The 16,834-nt window shown below is 38.4% G+C and overlaps 2 protein-coding genes across 2 annotated transcripts; both read right to left on the bottom strand.

Moving 5' to 3' along the window:
• Positions 1-2,127: 2,127 nt before the first annotated feature.
• LOC113772428 (probable amino acid permease 7) lies at positions 2,128-5,373 on the bottom strand. Its single transcript, XM_027317020.1, has 7 exons — positions 5,130-5,373; positions 4,719-4,955; positions 4,127-4,220; positions 3,504-3,721; positions 3,285-3,418; positions 2,943-3,170; positions 2,128-2,821 (listed from the first exon to the last, which is right to left on the bottom strand). Exons 1-7 carry the CDS (start codon positions 5,356-5,358, stop codon positions 2,423-2,425), a joined length of 1,539 nt encoding a protein of 512 aa, XP_027172821.1. The 5' UTR covers positions 5,359-5,373; the 3' UTR covers positions 2,128-2,422.
• Positions 5,374-11,946: 6,573 nt separating this feature from the next.
• On the bottom strand, positions 11,947-16,574 carry LOC113772112 (probable galactinol--sucrose galactosyltransferase 1). Its single transcript, XM_027316663.1, has 13 exons — positions 15,928-16,574; positions 15,360-15,610; positions 15,118-15,208; positions 14,798-14,846; positions 14,619-14,710; positions 14,423-14,530; positions 14,194-14,328; positions 13,703-14,113; positions 13,433-13,574; positions 13,247-13,314; positions 13,009-13,143; positions 12,709-12,926; positions 11,947-12,626 (listed from the first exon to the last, which is right to left on the bottom strand). Exons 1-13 carry the CDS (start codon positions 16,116-16,118, stop codon positions 12,250-12,252), a joined length of 2,268 nt encoding a protein of 755 aa, XP_027172464.1. The 5' UTR covers positions 16,119-16,574; the 3' UTR covers positions 11,947-12,249.
• Between the last annotated feature and the right edge of the window lie 260 nt (positions 16,575-16,834).

Here is a 16,834-nt window from a genome sequence, read left to right as displayed (position 1 = left end):
GTGAATTGATTAAGTAAAAGGATTTGATTGAAGACTTATTTGCATAAAATTTGATAATCTAACGGCCTATTTGATTACTATATTTAATGCTAGAAATAAGTTTATTAAGATTTTTTTTAATTCTCCGTGTTTGATAACATAAATGATACACATTGCTGGGTAATTTGTGTTTAACATCTAAATGAAAATTTTCCCTAAACTTCAATGACTTGATGTTTTCAACACCAAAATTTTAAGTTCCAGAATTCGGAGTTCAAACTTCAATTGTAATAAACAAACGGTACGAATATATTGGATTTGCTCAGGCACACCATGCGGAGACGCAACACAACAACTAGCGTGCGAAATTAAGCTATTTCTTACGCCTTCTGTTTTTTTGTTTTTGTTGTAACGAAAAGATTCTTTTTATAATCTAATATAGTATAATCTAGAAGGATCGGGGAAGAGGACTCGATGTGAATACAGACTCTATCGAAAGAGGTCCAATTAAGACCACCACATATAGTGATAAATTGGTGGGAGGCATGGGTTGAATTCTTTGGTGGCATTTCTTACGCCATCCGTGAAATTAGGATATTTGATTTTGTTAATTCATAGAGTACGAAATTCACATTGAACCAGTGGTTTGATTTGATTTCATAGAGTGTGATTATTCAATGCGTACCTACCCTTTTACGTTTGACGATTTGAATTTTGATTTGATTTGTCAGTTGCAATTATGAATGGATATCACCACAACTGTCTCCCCCCTCCCTGCAATCCCAAGCTAATCAAGGTTCAAGTACGATAGTAAATAAGTCTAATTAAAACGAACACCGTAATTTTAAAACTTGTTTGATTATTTTAATAAATTTTTAAATTTTGTTCAAGTTTGATTTATTTTTTTTGTTGAATTGAATTCAAAAGAGTTTTTATCAAGTCAAACTCAAGTAATTTGTAATTTTTACATATAAAATTCAACTTTATACTAATCGAACCAAGCTTGAGCCGAACTTGAAAATTTATCAAACATAAAATAAAATGCTATTCAATATTGATTTGATTAGTTGATGAATCAAATTCTAATAAATTATTATCAAATCGAATTCAATTCGCATGTCAAATAGTTTTGATTTATCATTTAAATTTGGGTCAGACAAAATAAATAGATAAATAGATCCAGGCTGGGCTTGGAGCTGTCTCGCCTTTGGAATTAGGGTCAAATATCGTCATCAAATGGCAAATGCTACGTCTTGGGCCGGTGGTGGGGGAAGGGATGATGTCAACCAGAGAAGCGCTAGACTTGGGCTTCAACCGTTGTCAATCCCTCGTGGAATAGAATCCACTACTTAGTGTACACAAAGCCCAAACCTAAAGATGTTGACAGGCAGTGTGATGAAGCTCGGAACTTAACTTGATGCGATAGATGTAGCGTACATGAACATGATTGAATCGGTGTTCCCAATTCAAATATTAGGCTTTTTTTTTATTTTTTGTGTCCTACCATTAACTCTCTCTTATTGTCCATGATATTTAAGGTTTTTAATTTTAAAAAAATATATATATATTTATCAGATATAATATACAGTGCTCAAACTACCACTATAGTACGGATGTATTATTTTACCTCTTACAGTCGAGTCACTGTACTCAATTTTACATTTTTGGTTATAAACACTCTCGATGTCACTTTTTTTTTTTTTTTAATTTCAAATCTACCCTCATAATTCACTCAATACACATATTCAACTAATACTCAAATCAATTATAGTAGTCAGTATTATTGATAGCAAAAAATTATCTCAAATGCTCTCCTCTACAAATCCTACTCAACTTGACTAGGCATTTCTTCCTTTATCCTTCTACACACATCACTTAAATCTAATATTGCCCAACTTAGTTATATAGACTATAAAGTTTATTACTTGGACTTTAATTGCTATTAGGATAAAATTACTGAAATGTAAACTACAAAGTCCACAAGGAACCCACTCCATCTCCTTCATTCCAATCTTTTGCACCAGAGATTGTCCCTTGCCGTGACTTCTTCACCTTTCCGTCGTTGGATGCAACAACCCCCCTGCTGGCTGATTGTGGATTTCCATCACCCATGTCAAGGTTTTTTCCTTGTTTGCTTGATTCGCTATGTCTTCTCAACTTAGTCAATAAATTTTATTGATCGGACACACATCAGACATCGAGTGTGCATTTGATCACTCGTTGTAATAATGAATGACACAGCTAACTAATAATAATATTATCATTGTTGATTTTCTTTGTCAGATAATCTACCCTTCTCTGTGCCTGCTACTTAAGATTAATATGAATAAAGAATATTTAAAGATTGGGAAAATCTTTAAAAAAAAAGAAAAAGAAAAAAAGAAACAGATAAAAATGGCATGTTTTCTGCAACTATGCACCAGTACTTCGGTGTAAACTTTTCTCATCTAAACTTCGCCCTTATCAGTCCTTCAACTGAGCCGATTAAGCCCATTACTGAAATAACCAAGCAAACGAGGCTAAAAGCCTCAAGAAGAACCCATTTTCTTGTCCAAGCGCCAATGCTTTTCTGCACCATGTATATTTCCACGGGGAAGTATATGCCCAGAGACCAAAAGTTCAAGGCCCCCAACACCCCCAGTACTTGGTTGAAGTAAGGGAATAGCATTGCAATTCCAGTTACAGAAACCACATATGCTGTTCTGAAAACAAGCCTAAATATATTAAACTCCAATCTGGAACATAGAGGGAGCTTCAGCTCTAAATTCCTTCCTAGTGTGCTATCTGGGTACTTCGCAGCAAACCATCTTTCCACCATTGCAAAGATTACTTGGCTGTATATCTGGATTGGGATATACGGACGGAGAGAATCAAAACCATCGCGTTAGCAGGCCCTGAAACAGTAGTGACGGAACAAGATTCTTGCTACCTATATATTTGACTCTAAAGACCAAAACATTTACCTGATATCCCCCGACGAGGTGCAGTATAATGCAAGCATTGGCGAAGTCGACAAGCCAATAAGGTTCATAGAAGCCAAATCCAGTCAAGAGGTTTCCTGGGGTTTTGTCTCCAAAGGCTGCATATCCAAAGCATCCACAGCACAGGTAAAAGATGGTGGTGGTGACGATTGAAATCCTGGAGGCCTTTTTCATTGTCTGGTCTTCAGATGGAGGTGACTTCAAGGTGTCCTGAATGCAAACAAAAGTTCATAAATCCCTCCAATCAATCTTTAGGGGGCCTCAAAGTTTTTTGGTACCGGAAAAAAAACTATGGAAATCATGAACCAAGTTTGGAATTCTCACCTGTATCTCCAGAAGAATAACTGAATAGGGATAGGCAAAAGCTATGTCCGCAATTCCCTGAAACACTAACCATGACTTTTCTGCTCCGCTGTTTGCTGAAACTCCAGAAATGCTGCCCTTGACCATTCCATTTCCTGCAGTAATTTTTGTTGAGAGTATATACCAATATAGTCTGAAGTTTTACTCGCGAAAGGTGCAAGTGAAAAGAGAGCGTATTACCAATGACTTTTGCCAGGCCAAGTGCCATTCCAATGAAAGCATAGGTGAAGGACATAACAGCAGCAACAACAGACAGCCATGCCATGTTATGGAAATCTGGTATCTGAGACACCACAATCTGAACAGCCCCAAAGATTAGCATGAGCATATTCCTATGGATACGTCCACAACTACTATCGTGCCCTTCTCTGTGATAACAGTTGGATTTCTCTATTGCACTGCAGAAATTGTCGAAAGAGAACAAGAACATCAGGAAAGATTCTGTATTAGGGAGGTATGACCAGAACTCGTATACAAAGTCTCCAGTTTAGAATAAGAATGAAGAAGGAAATAGTAGAGTATTAAACATGAAGTATCGCATAGTAGGATCACCGACTGGTTTAATTAGCTTGCTTCATTTTTCCAATGGCTATTTATGAAGCAGAAAGTGCCATTTGTGTGTAAAAGTTTTTAAAAGAAGAAGTTCTTATGCAAAAACTTCTTCAGAGTTACTCAAATTTAGAACTTTTTCATCTTATAGTAAAGTACCTCTTAAGATTAATAAGAAAAATCCCCAATAGATTTTAACTCAAATATAGCAGCTGTTTGCAGAATCAAAAAAGTGGGAGAGCTTGTAAGTGCACCTAACACTTTGGGTTACCGTAATGGTATATGCAACAGCAGTGCCATATAGGCTCTCCAGCACAAAAAGTGCACATATCTTCTGTCTCTTCTCTCCTGAAATTGATTTCAATCTGTCAAATATTTACCAGGTAATTCTTCTGAACTTGTGAACTTTAAGGACAGTTTACCATAAGTAAATGATACGAGCAAGCTATTAGACAATTAGTATTTTTTTAACCAAAAGATTGAACAGTACACATTTATTAAATCTTAATACGTCTTTGTGCAGCCTAACTGCGTCTATATTCCCTAAATTGATGTGTCACGGGACTCTTAACGGACAGTAACAAATACAGGATTCCTTTAGTATCTTCAGCAATAAAAGGCCACTAAAAAGGGATCCGAAAATCATTCCACTAATCCTCATCATCCAATGAAAGTTTGTTCCTTCAATGTACAGGAAAATTAAGAGAAACATTACTAAATTCCTACTTAAAAGAATGATAAATCAACAAGTAAACGGCCCCTCCTTTCTCATTCTGAATATTATATATCGTTTCTGGAAACATCATCAAGGGACCAAGGCCAATGTTAAACTTAGTGACTACTTACCCAAGAAGAATTTGACCGCTCCGGTGAGGGAAGGGTGCCTAATTGGACCCTTCTCGGGATCAGGAGTCAAGTAGCACTCGCAGAGGATGAGAGTGGAAAAAAGGGTGATGAGTGCAAAGAATATCATGGACAATGGACCTGCAATCCAGCCTAGCTGGGCAGTGCTCCATGCAAGTGACAAGACACCTGCCCCTATCACACCTGTTATTACATGTGCTGTTGCAGTCCATACTGTCCCTGCAATTGCAAATGCGTTGCGAAACAACAAAGTCAGTAGACAGGGGGGTGGGAAGTGGGAGCAGTGAGATTCAGAACTCTCATTCTAGACGAGGAAGAAACAGCTTCAAACATCAGGCTACATGACTGAGTCAAAAAAGAACTCAAGAACTTAGACAGGAGATCATCATTTACCTGTTCTTTTGGAGGGTTCCTGATCAGGAACTGCAGATTGTTCAACCTCGAAAGGTTCTGAGTTGGTCATGAGAAACGCTGCTGTTTCTTCGTAGTAGCCCTCTGTGTCATCCCTATTAATAATACCAGTGGCTCCTACTCTCTTTAGGGGAATGTCATTTTTCAACTCTCTGTCCTGCGGCACCAAATCGCCATCAGATTTCAATCCAGAGATCTCCAAATATCGCATCTTTGGAAGAACGCGTTGACCAAACTAGCAAGAGTCCTTTTCTCTATTTTTCCTGCGTTTAGTATCCTATTCTATATATTATTGTGTCTGGAACGGGACGGCCGCTGCCTGTTGTTGAACCTCGCTTTCTTTCTTTCTTTCTTTCTTTCAAACTCTGAGAGCTAAGGGTTATTCACCAACTTGTTCTAAGATCTAGCACTTTCTGCTTTGCAGTAATTGCACTACTATGTACGGGTTAATAGGGGGTTTAAAGCATTTTTTTTTTTTTTAAAGCATTTATTTTCCCCCCCAAAACTCTCCACGCAAAAGGATACACACAGACAGCTAGTGCAGTGACCTGACATCCATCGTCACTCATCAGCCTGCTGCCCTTCGTCCATGTTCGACAATAGTACTACTTACTAGGTAAAACTGTTCATTTCTTTTGTCATAGCAGTAGTTTCTACTGGCCGTTGTCATTATTCTTCAATTATTTTTTGCATTTTTACTCTTTCAGTCAGTGGTACTGCTCATTTGGATCGTGGGTCCTTTTCTTGCCTCTCTTTTTTTTTTTGGGTCGAAAAGTTCCTATAGGCATTTACATCTACCTTTTCATCATGATTTAAGTAGTTCTGGAAATTTGTTGGTTTTAATTTTTCTTGCTAACATATTATTTATATTCGTTTCCTTTAAAGTTGAAACTTTCATCTTTTTTTTATTGTCCGGATTCTTCTTGTCTTGGACATACATAGCTATGAAATACTACTACCAAAAGACACGACGGTTCCTTCATTTTTTAATAATAATAGTTGGCTACGCCATATTCAGACAAGGAAAGGAGCAGTCAGCAGAGAACAGAACACTTGGCACGCATACGCATACATCAAGTCAAGTGGTGAGGATTCGTTTCGTTTTTCGTTTTTCGTTTTTATCCTCTCTCCATTTCTTCTTCCATAAATTGTTGGTCAATGAAACAAACCCCCCGCCAGCCACTGGTCCCCCAATCGCATCCGTTTGGCGTCCAGACGACACGACACTTGAAAAAAGAGTCCAAAACAAAGGGAGCCATGCCAGTTTCTGAGTCGTCCGGACGACTGAAAAGTCGCAAATGCAGCAGCGAATATAGGAATTAGACAGACAGACTAATGCAATAAAAATATGTCAGATTCAACGACTGTGAGAGAATTGATTTGCACAAAACTAACACTAGTCAATTACGTGCCCCGCCCCAGTTGTGGGTTCTTGGTCTCCGAGTGCTCAAAGATCTTTTTAGCTGCAATTTAGGACCGCCAATTACCATGGATGGACTCGGACGAGACGAGTGTTTACTTATGCAGCAACGCTCGAGTCAAAAAGATCAATAATTTAGACGACAATAATGAGACGAGAAACTCTGGCTGGTTACAAGCTAATTTTGGAGAATCAAACAAATTAAATTTAGTTCACTCGTTTGGCAATCTATTTCAGTTTAGTCATCGTCAGCAAGCAAGTATATTATGGTACATATGAATTCGCAATTCTCCAACAACTTGGTTTCGAAAATCTGGCATGGCTACTGCTGCTTAAACCTCAGTTCTGCAATTTGTTCTAAGCAAGATTATTGTTAATGAATCAATTCAGCTGTATTTGTTTCGAAAATTAATAATAATAATAAATGTTGTTGGCTTCTTTTTCCCTGTAGCATTGAGCCTTCCTTTCACGACTTGTATTCTTAAAAGTCAAACTCGTAGATGGTTGGTTAAATCTAGATCTTAAATCAAAGTTAGGCAAACATAGTTGCCCAACAGTGAAATCTGAAGTTAAAAATGCAGAGAACGAAAATGAATATGAATAATGTAGTGCGAAATGGTCATCCGGATGGGCCAAGCTAGGGGAGCCCAAAGGATCTTGGAGTAAACTGAAGGACCTGGGACTGAAGGTTTTGGGTAGACAATTTAAGAAATGCAATCGACCAAGACAAAATGGACTGATGGGCCACAATGATTGGACTAAGAGTAGGTTAAATTTCTCATTTTTAAATAGGGATGCAAAATAGGAAATCTTTGAGAAATTTCTCATTTTTATTAAAAGGAAAAAAAAAAGAATTCAAAGTGGACCCCCAGTTCATCTGTTCCGAATTTCGGGAACAATTTCTTTCCCATACACTTCTAAACTTCTTCTTCACAAGTTCGGACGACTTTGTCACAATTTCATCAAGCCAAGGAACTCGGCAAGGTAATATTGGGACGCCTGCATTCACAAGTACACAGACTTCTAGAATCTTTCACCACACGCTGGGATCTCCGGATATGAAGCTTGATATTCACCAACTTGCCCGCGATCTGTTTCACCCAATCATCTTAGGAACAGCATAATTATAGTAGAGTATCAACTTAGGAACAGCAAAGCACCTCAAGCATAAAAATACGAGGAGACTCTACCATCCCCTTTGCGCATCATCATACCCTCGATTATAATTTACTGCTAGATTGTAAAATAAAGTATTTTTGACCCTTTGATTGTAACAATTTCAATGATTTGAAATATAAATCACTATCTTCATCGAGAGGTTTCTGACAATTTCAGATAGCTCCCCCAAGTTTAAAAAAATTACACCTAACTCCTTACTTTTAGACTTTATGTAACAACGTAGGCCCAACGTAGGAACTCATGATATAACTCAAAGATTTCCTATTTTGCATCCCTATTTAAAAATGAGAAATTTAACCTACTCTTAGTCCAATCATTGTGGCCCATCAGTCCATTTTTGGGAACGCCGGTTCCGTTAGTCTTGGTCGATTGCATTTCTTAAATTGTCTACCCAAAACCTTCAGTCCCAGGTCCTTCAGTTTACTCCAAGATCCTTTGGGCTCCCCTAGCTTGGCCCATCCGGATGACCATTTCGCACTACATTATTCATATTCATTTTCGTTCTCTGCATTTTTAACTTCAGATTTCACTGTTGGGCAACTATGTTTGCCTAACTTTGATTTAAGATCTAGATTTAACCAACCATCTACGAGTTTGACTTTTAAGAATACAAGTCGTGAAAGGAAGGCTCAATGCTACAGGGAAAAAGAAGCCAACAACATTTATTATTATTATTAATTTTCGAAACAAATACAGCTGAATTGATTCATTAACAATAATCTTGCTTAGAACAAATTGCAGAACTGAGGTTTAAGCAGCAGTAGCCATGCCAGATTTTCGAAACCAAGTTGTTGGAGAATTGCGAATTCATATGTACCATAATATACTTGCTTGCTGACGATGACTAAACTGAAATAGATTGCCAAACGAGTGAACTAAATTTAATTTGTTTGATTCTCCAAAATTAGCTTGTAACCAGCCAGAGTTTCTCGTCTCATTATTGTCGTCTAAATTATTGATCTTTTTGACTCGAGCGTTGCTGCATAAGTAAACACTCGTCTCGTCCGAGTCCATCCATGGTAATTGGCGGTCCTAAATTGCAGCTAAAAAGATCTTTGAGCACTCGGAGACCAAGAACCCACAACTGGGGCGGGGCACGTAATTGACTAGTGTTAGTTTTGTGCAAATCAATTCTCTCACAGTCGTTGAATCTGACATATTTTTATTGCATTAGTCTGTCTGTCTAATTCCTATATTCGCTGCTGCATTTGCGACTTTTCAGTCGTCCGGACGACTCAGAAACTGGCATGGCTCCCTTTGTTTTGGACTCTTTTTTCAAGTGTCGTGTCGTCTGGACGCCAAACGGATGCGATTGGGGGACCAGTGGCTGGCGGGGGGTTTGTTTCATTGACCAACAATTTATGGAAGAAGAAATGGAGAGAGGATAAAAACGAAAAACGAAAAACGAAACGAATCCTCACCACTTGACTTGATGTATGCGTATGCGTGCCAAGTGTTCTGTTCTCTGCTGACTGCTCCTTTCCTTGTCTGAATATGGCGTAGCCAACTATTATTATTAAAAAATGAAGGAACCGTCGTGTCTTTTGGTAGTAGTATTTCATAGCTATGTATGTCCAAGACAAGAAGAATCCGGACAATAAAAAAAAGATGAAAGTTTCAACTTTAAAGGAAACGAATATAAATAATATGTTAGCAAGAAAAATTAAAACCAACAAATTTCCAGAACTACTTAAATCATGATGAAAAGGTAGATGTAAATGCCTATAGGAACTTTTCGACCCAAAAAAAAAAAGAGAGGCAAGAAAAGGACCCACGATCCAAATGAGCAGTACCACTGACTGAAAGAGTAAAAATGCAAAAAATAATTGAAGAATAATGACAACGGCCAGTAGAAACTACTGCTATGACAAAAGAAATGAACAGTTTTACCTAGTAAGTAGTACTATTGTCGAACATGGACGAAGGGCAGCAGGCTGATGAGTGACGATGGATGTCAGGTCACTGCACTAGCTGTCTGTGTGTATCCTTTTGCGTATCAGTCCGCGACTAATTAATTTTGTTGTCGTCTGTTGTATTTCTGCAATTTTGTGATGATAACCCACAAAAAAGCATATTCAATTCAAAAAAGATCTCTTTGCATGCATAATAAACTAGTCATGAATGAGGATAGCTTTATAGGATAGTACCGTAGTCATGAGTATCACTTTCAGATGCTCATTTGAATCATCCCTAAAAAGATTCCCGACATATTAGTATGTACATGTAATAAACATGTTGAGGTTAGCAAAGTTGAAGTTGGCGATGTTGAATAGCATGATTCAACTTGCGTATTTCAGTGGATCAAGAAAAGTACTGCTCATTCAACCGTCACCGCAAACAATTGCTTGTTAATTTGTTCCTTCAGATTTTAGCATCAAGAGCAAGAATTCAACTAGAAAATATTTGGGCCTGCAAGTGAAGTTGGATCAACAATATGTATTGCACAAACCCAATGGAGAAGCTACAAGAAGCAAAGTCAAAAGTTGCTACGAAGCTAAATCCCATCATGCCCAAAAGCGCTCCGCCCACTATGATCCCTGCTCCTGCTTCTCCTAAGATCAGGGTCGAGCCCCATAACTTAAGTTTTGCTGTAGATGATAAGATGATCGAGTCCAAGGAATTACTCTATCATTTATTTGTTGGGTTTTAGGGACACTACGCAGCGGAAAAATAAAAATTTTTCCCTAAAACTATCCAGGAATCACCCTAGATTTTACGTATGATGTACAAGAAGTAGGGTTTTAGGATTACCTTAATCCAAGCGGCGTCTCCCTGCAGCGTTGTTTGAGGATGGTCAGCCCTTGAGCAGTCCAATCGTCCTGCCTCTACTGATATCCACGCTAGAGCAACCCTGGATCGTCTCACGAACTATGTATTGAAGAGAAAAATGTGCTAGCCTTTTTTACTCTTTTCAAACGTATATTTTTCTCTCTTTTGTGTGTGACAATCACAAAACCTTTTTTCTTTAGTATCTGTATCTCAGTCCCCAAAACCACAATTGGAAAAACCAGAGAGATCTATGATGAGAGAGATATATGATGATATAGAATGATAAGTCTTCTTGTCTGATTCAAAATCAAAACCATAAGACTTCTCATCACACAAGACTCTATCTATCATTATCTGATAGATAAGAGATAACCATTTACTCTTATCTGCTCAAAAAGGCCTGGGATTAATTTTCTTTTAAAATTAAACCCCTATAATACACATAGTTTCAATCCAGGATTAAATCTCTATTGCGTGTGACCCAATAGGTCCCGAATACATTGGTAATAATTATGGTTTAATAATTAGATAAAATAAACGACTTTATTTTATCATAACTTATAATAAATAATTAATCCATAATTATAAATCACGAGCGGTGTCTAGCAACACATCGTGATTGCCCAATTATTCGGAATTAGTCAAGGGAATTTGACCTAACCTTTCCGTGAAAAATTACCGTGTAATTATTATCCTTTCACCAAAGATATCCAATTAGTCAGGAATAAGGAATAAGTGCCAATTCCCTGATGACTAATTAAATTTTCTAGTTCCCGAAATTTACCCTTAATTAGGTTAAATTGAAGACATTCTTCAATTTACCTAATAGTCGACTTTAGGGTTAATTTCTCACTAGTGGCCATCCGGATATCAACTCCTTCTATCAGAGTGGTAAATCCTATCTTGATCACCCATTTTCTTTACGTGCTTCACACTACATCCAACTTCTACACTTTAAGGTACTCACGAAGAGTAACAAGTAAATAGAGTCAAAATGTAGTGATTCACACTCAAGATACTATGGTGATCTCAAGTCGTAGGATCACTTACACAATTTTTCACTAGAGATACACCATTGGCACTAGATAGATATCCTGACGGGATCTCTAAACGGATCACTCCAATGCATTTGTACTTTTCAAATCATTTACACATTAGCCTAAGTATCTTCATACCATAGTTGATGAGAACAACCACTAATTACATTAATTAGAGGCTAACTGTGTACTAGTTTTACCGTACTAAAGACGTCCTATTTCATTAGTACAAAAACTAGGGAATTTTAATAATATTACTATAAATGTGATTGATATCTCATAGTCACCAACTCTTGTGACTATCATCACATTAGTAATATTATAAGGACTTTATCGGTTGTATCTAATAGAGTATTTAACAGATAAATAAGAAGTTATTAAAATACAAAACATATAATAAGGAATGTATAATATAAAAACAAATACATTGTTTTAGGGCATACATTCCAACATTATTTTCGTTATGGAATATCTTTGTCTCGTTCATAAGATGAAATGGTAAAAAATCTAGGAGTATGAAGCAAAAGGTTCTTCGAGATGATGGGTTTGCGAAACATATAGAGCCTATCCAATCCAAAACCATCCGCTGATTTTTGGGCATGCCATCTTTTACCGTTGCAACGAAATAGTAGTGTTAAAGGAGGTTTACAGAGTTCTAAATTAATGGGGCCCGGCCTTCAATGCTGTAACTAATTGTTTAGAGTTCAATGTTGATGGTCCAGAGGTACAACTCTCTCTCTGGGACTGAGAGATCGAGGGTTACCAATCCAGAGGCTTCTTCAAAATGAAACTGGACTTCCTCTGTGTCAACTGTGATTCTTTTGGGTCTGACTGATGAATAGGCTCCAAAAGTACCACATCCCCGTGTTTTGATGCGTATGTTCCCCGCATCAACCTTTTCATAACCTACTTCTTTGACCGCTCCACCTGAATTGAACATCCTGATGAGGCCTATAGGAGCGAATCGAGAACCATTTGATGTTTCCTTGACAGGAACAACCGTGAAAACCTCGTACTCCCGTGCCATCAGTGTAATTGGCAGAGCAGCATTGCTTGGAAGGTAGACTAGATTTCCTGCAGTAGATAACAAAGCAAATTAAAGAAAAATTCAACTAAGCCTTTGATGAAAAAGGGCGGGCGCGTGTTTCAGTTCCACCATGAATATGAGAATAGACAACAGCATCGCCTCTCCATCCATCAGGAGCAATTCTTGGTAAGTAGTCCACATCATTAGCCCGAACGGTTCCAGTTATTGTATCCGGTCGTTCGTCGTGAATGAGGTTTCTCTTTCCAATTCTACACCATCCAGCCCCTTGACAGTTGAACACTCCAATCACTCCATTCAAATCATTGAGATTCCAAATCTTTAGTAAACTGCAAATATGTCACAAGGCGTTATTAGCGATTACAACAACTTCAAAAATGAAGGGAAGCACCAAACAAAGCAAAACTCAACCTTTTTCCGTCTCTAGCAGGATCTGAAAACAGGCAATCCCTCGTCGGCCTTCCTGGAAGTTTAGCCCTCAGGATGGAACCATCAGGAAGCACGAGCTTCCTCAAGAGATTGAAGTCATGCTGCCCGGGCTTGTCACTGAATATTATAAAGAATCGTTCGACATCAGAGCGTGTCACCACATTAATAATTTTGTAGCGTAGCATCAATCATATATTAGATTAGAGGAGTAGCACGCCACCTGACATAAATAGCACAACCTCCAACTGCCCGTGCTGCTCCATGGTATTCAGCCATTGGGTGCAAGCTCTAAATTGTAGTAGTAGTAGTAGTATGACAAATGAAGTTCAGCAATCGAAGTTACAGAAATCTGAGAAAAATTCAAGCTATCCTAACCGAAATGGGACTTCTGTAATCAAAGGCTTACGTGAAACATATCCCAATCTGGCTGCATGAACTCGCCCAGGAAGACGGTGTTATAAGCAACTGATGCTATGTGAATTGTGTGGGAGGCAGGATCTCTTGGCCAAAAATCATCTGATGCTCTAACTACTGCACTTCTCTTGGCACTACAAGCATCCAAAATAATCTCATATCAGATCATTGTCTCCCGTGTGTACCCTTTGCGTCGCGTCAGACTCAGTGAAGTACTGCAAGTACCCAAAGTCAAAAATGGGAAATGGAAGATTACTTTTACCTGTACAAACCGTCTGTGTTGTGACTCATACAAGAAATAATTCCATTATCGGGAAAATTCCGAGAAATTGAAGCCTCTAATGCTTGATGGTACTTCCTTGCTAGTCTGATTCTTCCACCATGGCCTGCTCCAAGGGTTTCGAGGATGTTCTGAACATCAACTTTAACCCCATCGATGCCAGCAGAGGCGAGATATGAGTGCAGCTCATTATAAAAGTTGAACACTTTCTCAGGGTTCACAAGGCCTAGCCCATTTTTGGCAATGCAATCCAGAGCATCACAGGCTTCATTTGATTGAACCCCTGGAGAGGAAATCGGATAAGCCATCTGAGATTCATAGTGATCCATCTCAGTGACACCAGGCCTCACACCACCCCAATACCCAGTGATTGCATGCCAGACATAAGCATACCTACAAGGGCATCATGGTACCTGAGTTAACAAGTGCCTATGAAGTAAAGTACAGAGGGGACAGAACGAAAGACTTCATACTTCAGAGCATATGCATCTTTAATTTCTGTGACGAGATGGCGAAGTCCCATGGCAGGATCTTCCAATCTGTGACCCTCCTTGCCATTCTTTTGGAATTTGTGGTTCTCTTTGATATGAGTTAGCCTATTTGCAAAACTGAAGAGAGAAACAGGAATTGCAAATATTCAGCTTGGTTGATTGAATCTCGCAAATTTACTAATAAAATACGGTTTTCACTTTGAGCACTCACTTAGCCGCATTGTTAGCTTTGAATTCAAAACTAGTAGGATCCATCCCAACAGATTGCCATCCATCGTCAATGATGATAAACTTTGGGGGAATCCCACCTTTCTCCAAACTGCAAGAAAATGCTGTTGATCATCAACATGTCATACTAAGTCCATTTGCAGCAGATTAGATGTCTAGATTGGTTTTTGTTAAGATACCTCTCTAAACCTTGCTTAACTCCCTCTGAAGTAACATCAGTGTAGAAAGCATCCCACGTACACCACCCAAACCAATTTAACATGTCCGGCATCTGATGACGAAAGGAACATATTAAGGAGATGCATCAAATAGCAAACAGCATCATAATACTCCTTGACAACAGATGTTATGTTAATACCTTCTTCCTATCACGATGAGAAAAAGTCTGTAGGTGTCTCTCCACACTCCTATACACGTATATTCACCAAGAAGTCGGTTAGAATTTCTGGACAGACATGCAGCTATGGCTTAGAAGTTAGATCTACATATATGTTCCCAAACTTCAGTTTTTAGCAGAAACAAGCAGAACAAGATTTATGCCAAGATTCTAGACCATAACTTGAGAACAGAAAAAACTAGCCTGCCAAAACGAAACTTTAGAGCAAGACATCGAGTGATATCTCCGTGGAAGAATCAGCAAACGCAATAATAGAACAACACAAAGATGGTAGAGCATACTTGACTGCATTAGTGATAACATCAAATGGGTCTGATCCAGCAGCCACGAAAACTAAATGGCTTCCCTCAAATTCTTGGACAGCAGGATCACCTGAATTTAGTGCAAAGTAAGAACCCGAATATAAAAAAAATTTGAAAAAAAGGGGGAGAAAAGTTAGCTTTACATTATTTGCTTTCAAGATACAAACGACTACAAAACAGTAGGAAACAAAATGGGAGGTAATCCAGTGCAAAGTCCATACCGCTTTCTAAGCAGATCTCCAACTCATCGTTGGCATTCCCCTGAAGAACAGCCCTGAAATCACCTTCTAGAATAGGCAAGAAAACAACGTATGTTGCGGACTGGCCACCGCCATCTTCACCAAAATGGGAGCCCTCTTGACCCTCAACAATCAAGAATTGTGTCTCAAATGGTATTTCTTGGCCAGCTGTCCCCATTCTCTGAGTCATCCACCACATCTTAAACCGGAAAACACACATGAAACGCAACCCCCTGTAAGACAAACCACCCAAACATCACTACACATGCAAATAAAATTTTTATACGAGATCCACACCTCCCCTTTCACCCAAAAACCTAAATAAAGCAAGGTTCACCTCTGTGAGCTAAGAATCCCACGAAAAAAATGAAGGAAAGCGAGCAAGAAACATGATAGGAAAAAAGTTCAATTTGTGGTGAGACTGGCGCCTTATCCGGTTGAGAACACACCAATCATTCTGTGTATTGTGAGTGATGTGTGATATTACGATAAAAAGTGATTTTTCCAAGAATTTGCTCATTAATGATTAGTAAAAAATTAGAGAACATACTGGAGTTTGCCAACAGGGAAGACGCTACGGCTGGCTTTGTGATCGGATTGAATGCCAATAAAAGCGCCATTGATGAAGCTCTCGCCAGTTGCCGGTGTCACAATGACATTGTCATGAATATCGCTGAGAATGCAGCTCCCCAGCACATTCAACTTCCCATCAGCCACGCTTATTCCAGCACCTACGGTCATTTTCTAAGCTTCCTCTTAAGCTAAAATGAACAAATACTATTTCAAAAAAAAAAATTTCAGACACAAAAAAAAAAATGCTGAAGCAAAATCAAAGTCCCACCACTCTACAAAAACCAAATATATGAAAAAAAGAAGCAAATCTAGAGCGAAAACGTAGTATCAGAGTAGCAGTATCAACTAAGAATGTAGATTTGATTGTCCCAGTCAAATACTGGGATTGCCTATTCATGTCATGATTGCTGGAGGGTATTTATAGTAACAAAGCATTAGATTCTGTGGGAATAATCCATATGGGTGCTGACAGGAGATCTGTGCACTCTTCCGTAGGTAGCCCCGTGATCCTGTGCAAACCCCACTGGTCTCATTTGGCGTCATCTCACACTTTTATCTAGTTTTTGTTATTAGCCTTGTATCTTGGTCAATCAACAAATATCTTTACTTTTCAAGCAGTAAACCATTGCAGATTTCAACATGTTCATACAATAAATATACAATGTGATTTATATGTGCAATAGCGAGTCTTTTTTTCTTTTTTCTTTTTAAACCAGTATCAGGTCGTATGTGCATAATCATAGTACGTACTAATCAAATAGTGAGAGACGTTCCAATAATCAGTTAGGTGAGAAATTAAACGGGATTGCCAGAAAAAAGTCATCAAATTCATGAAGGAGTGTAGCCTTGTTGTGGGGTGGTCCTTTTTTTCTTGGGCCGCATTG

This window comes from Coffea eugenioides, chromosome 5 (assembly GCF_003713205.1).
Source record: "Coffea eugenioides isolate CCC68of chromosome 5, Ceug_1.0, whole genome shotgun sequence".
In the NCBI taxonomy this organism is placed as follows: domain Eukaryota; kingdom Viridiplantae; phylum Streptophyta; class Magnoliopsida; order Gentianales; family Rubiaceae; genus Coffea; species Coffea eugenioides.
This window is presented reverse-complemented; position numbering and strand designations above follow the sequence as displayed.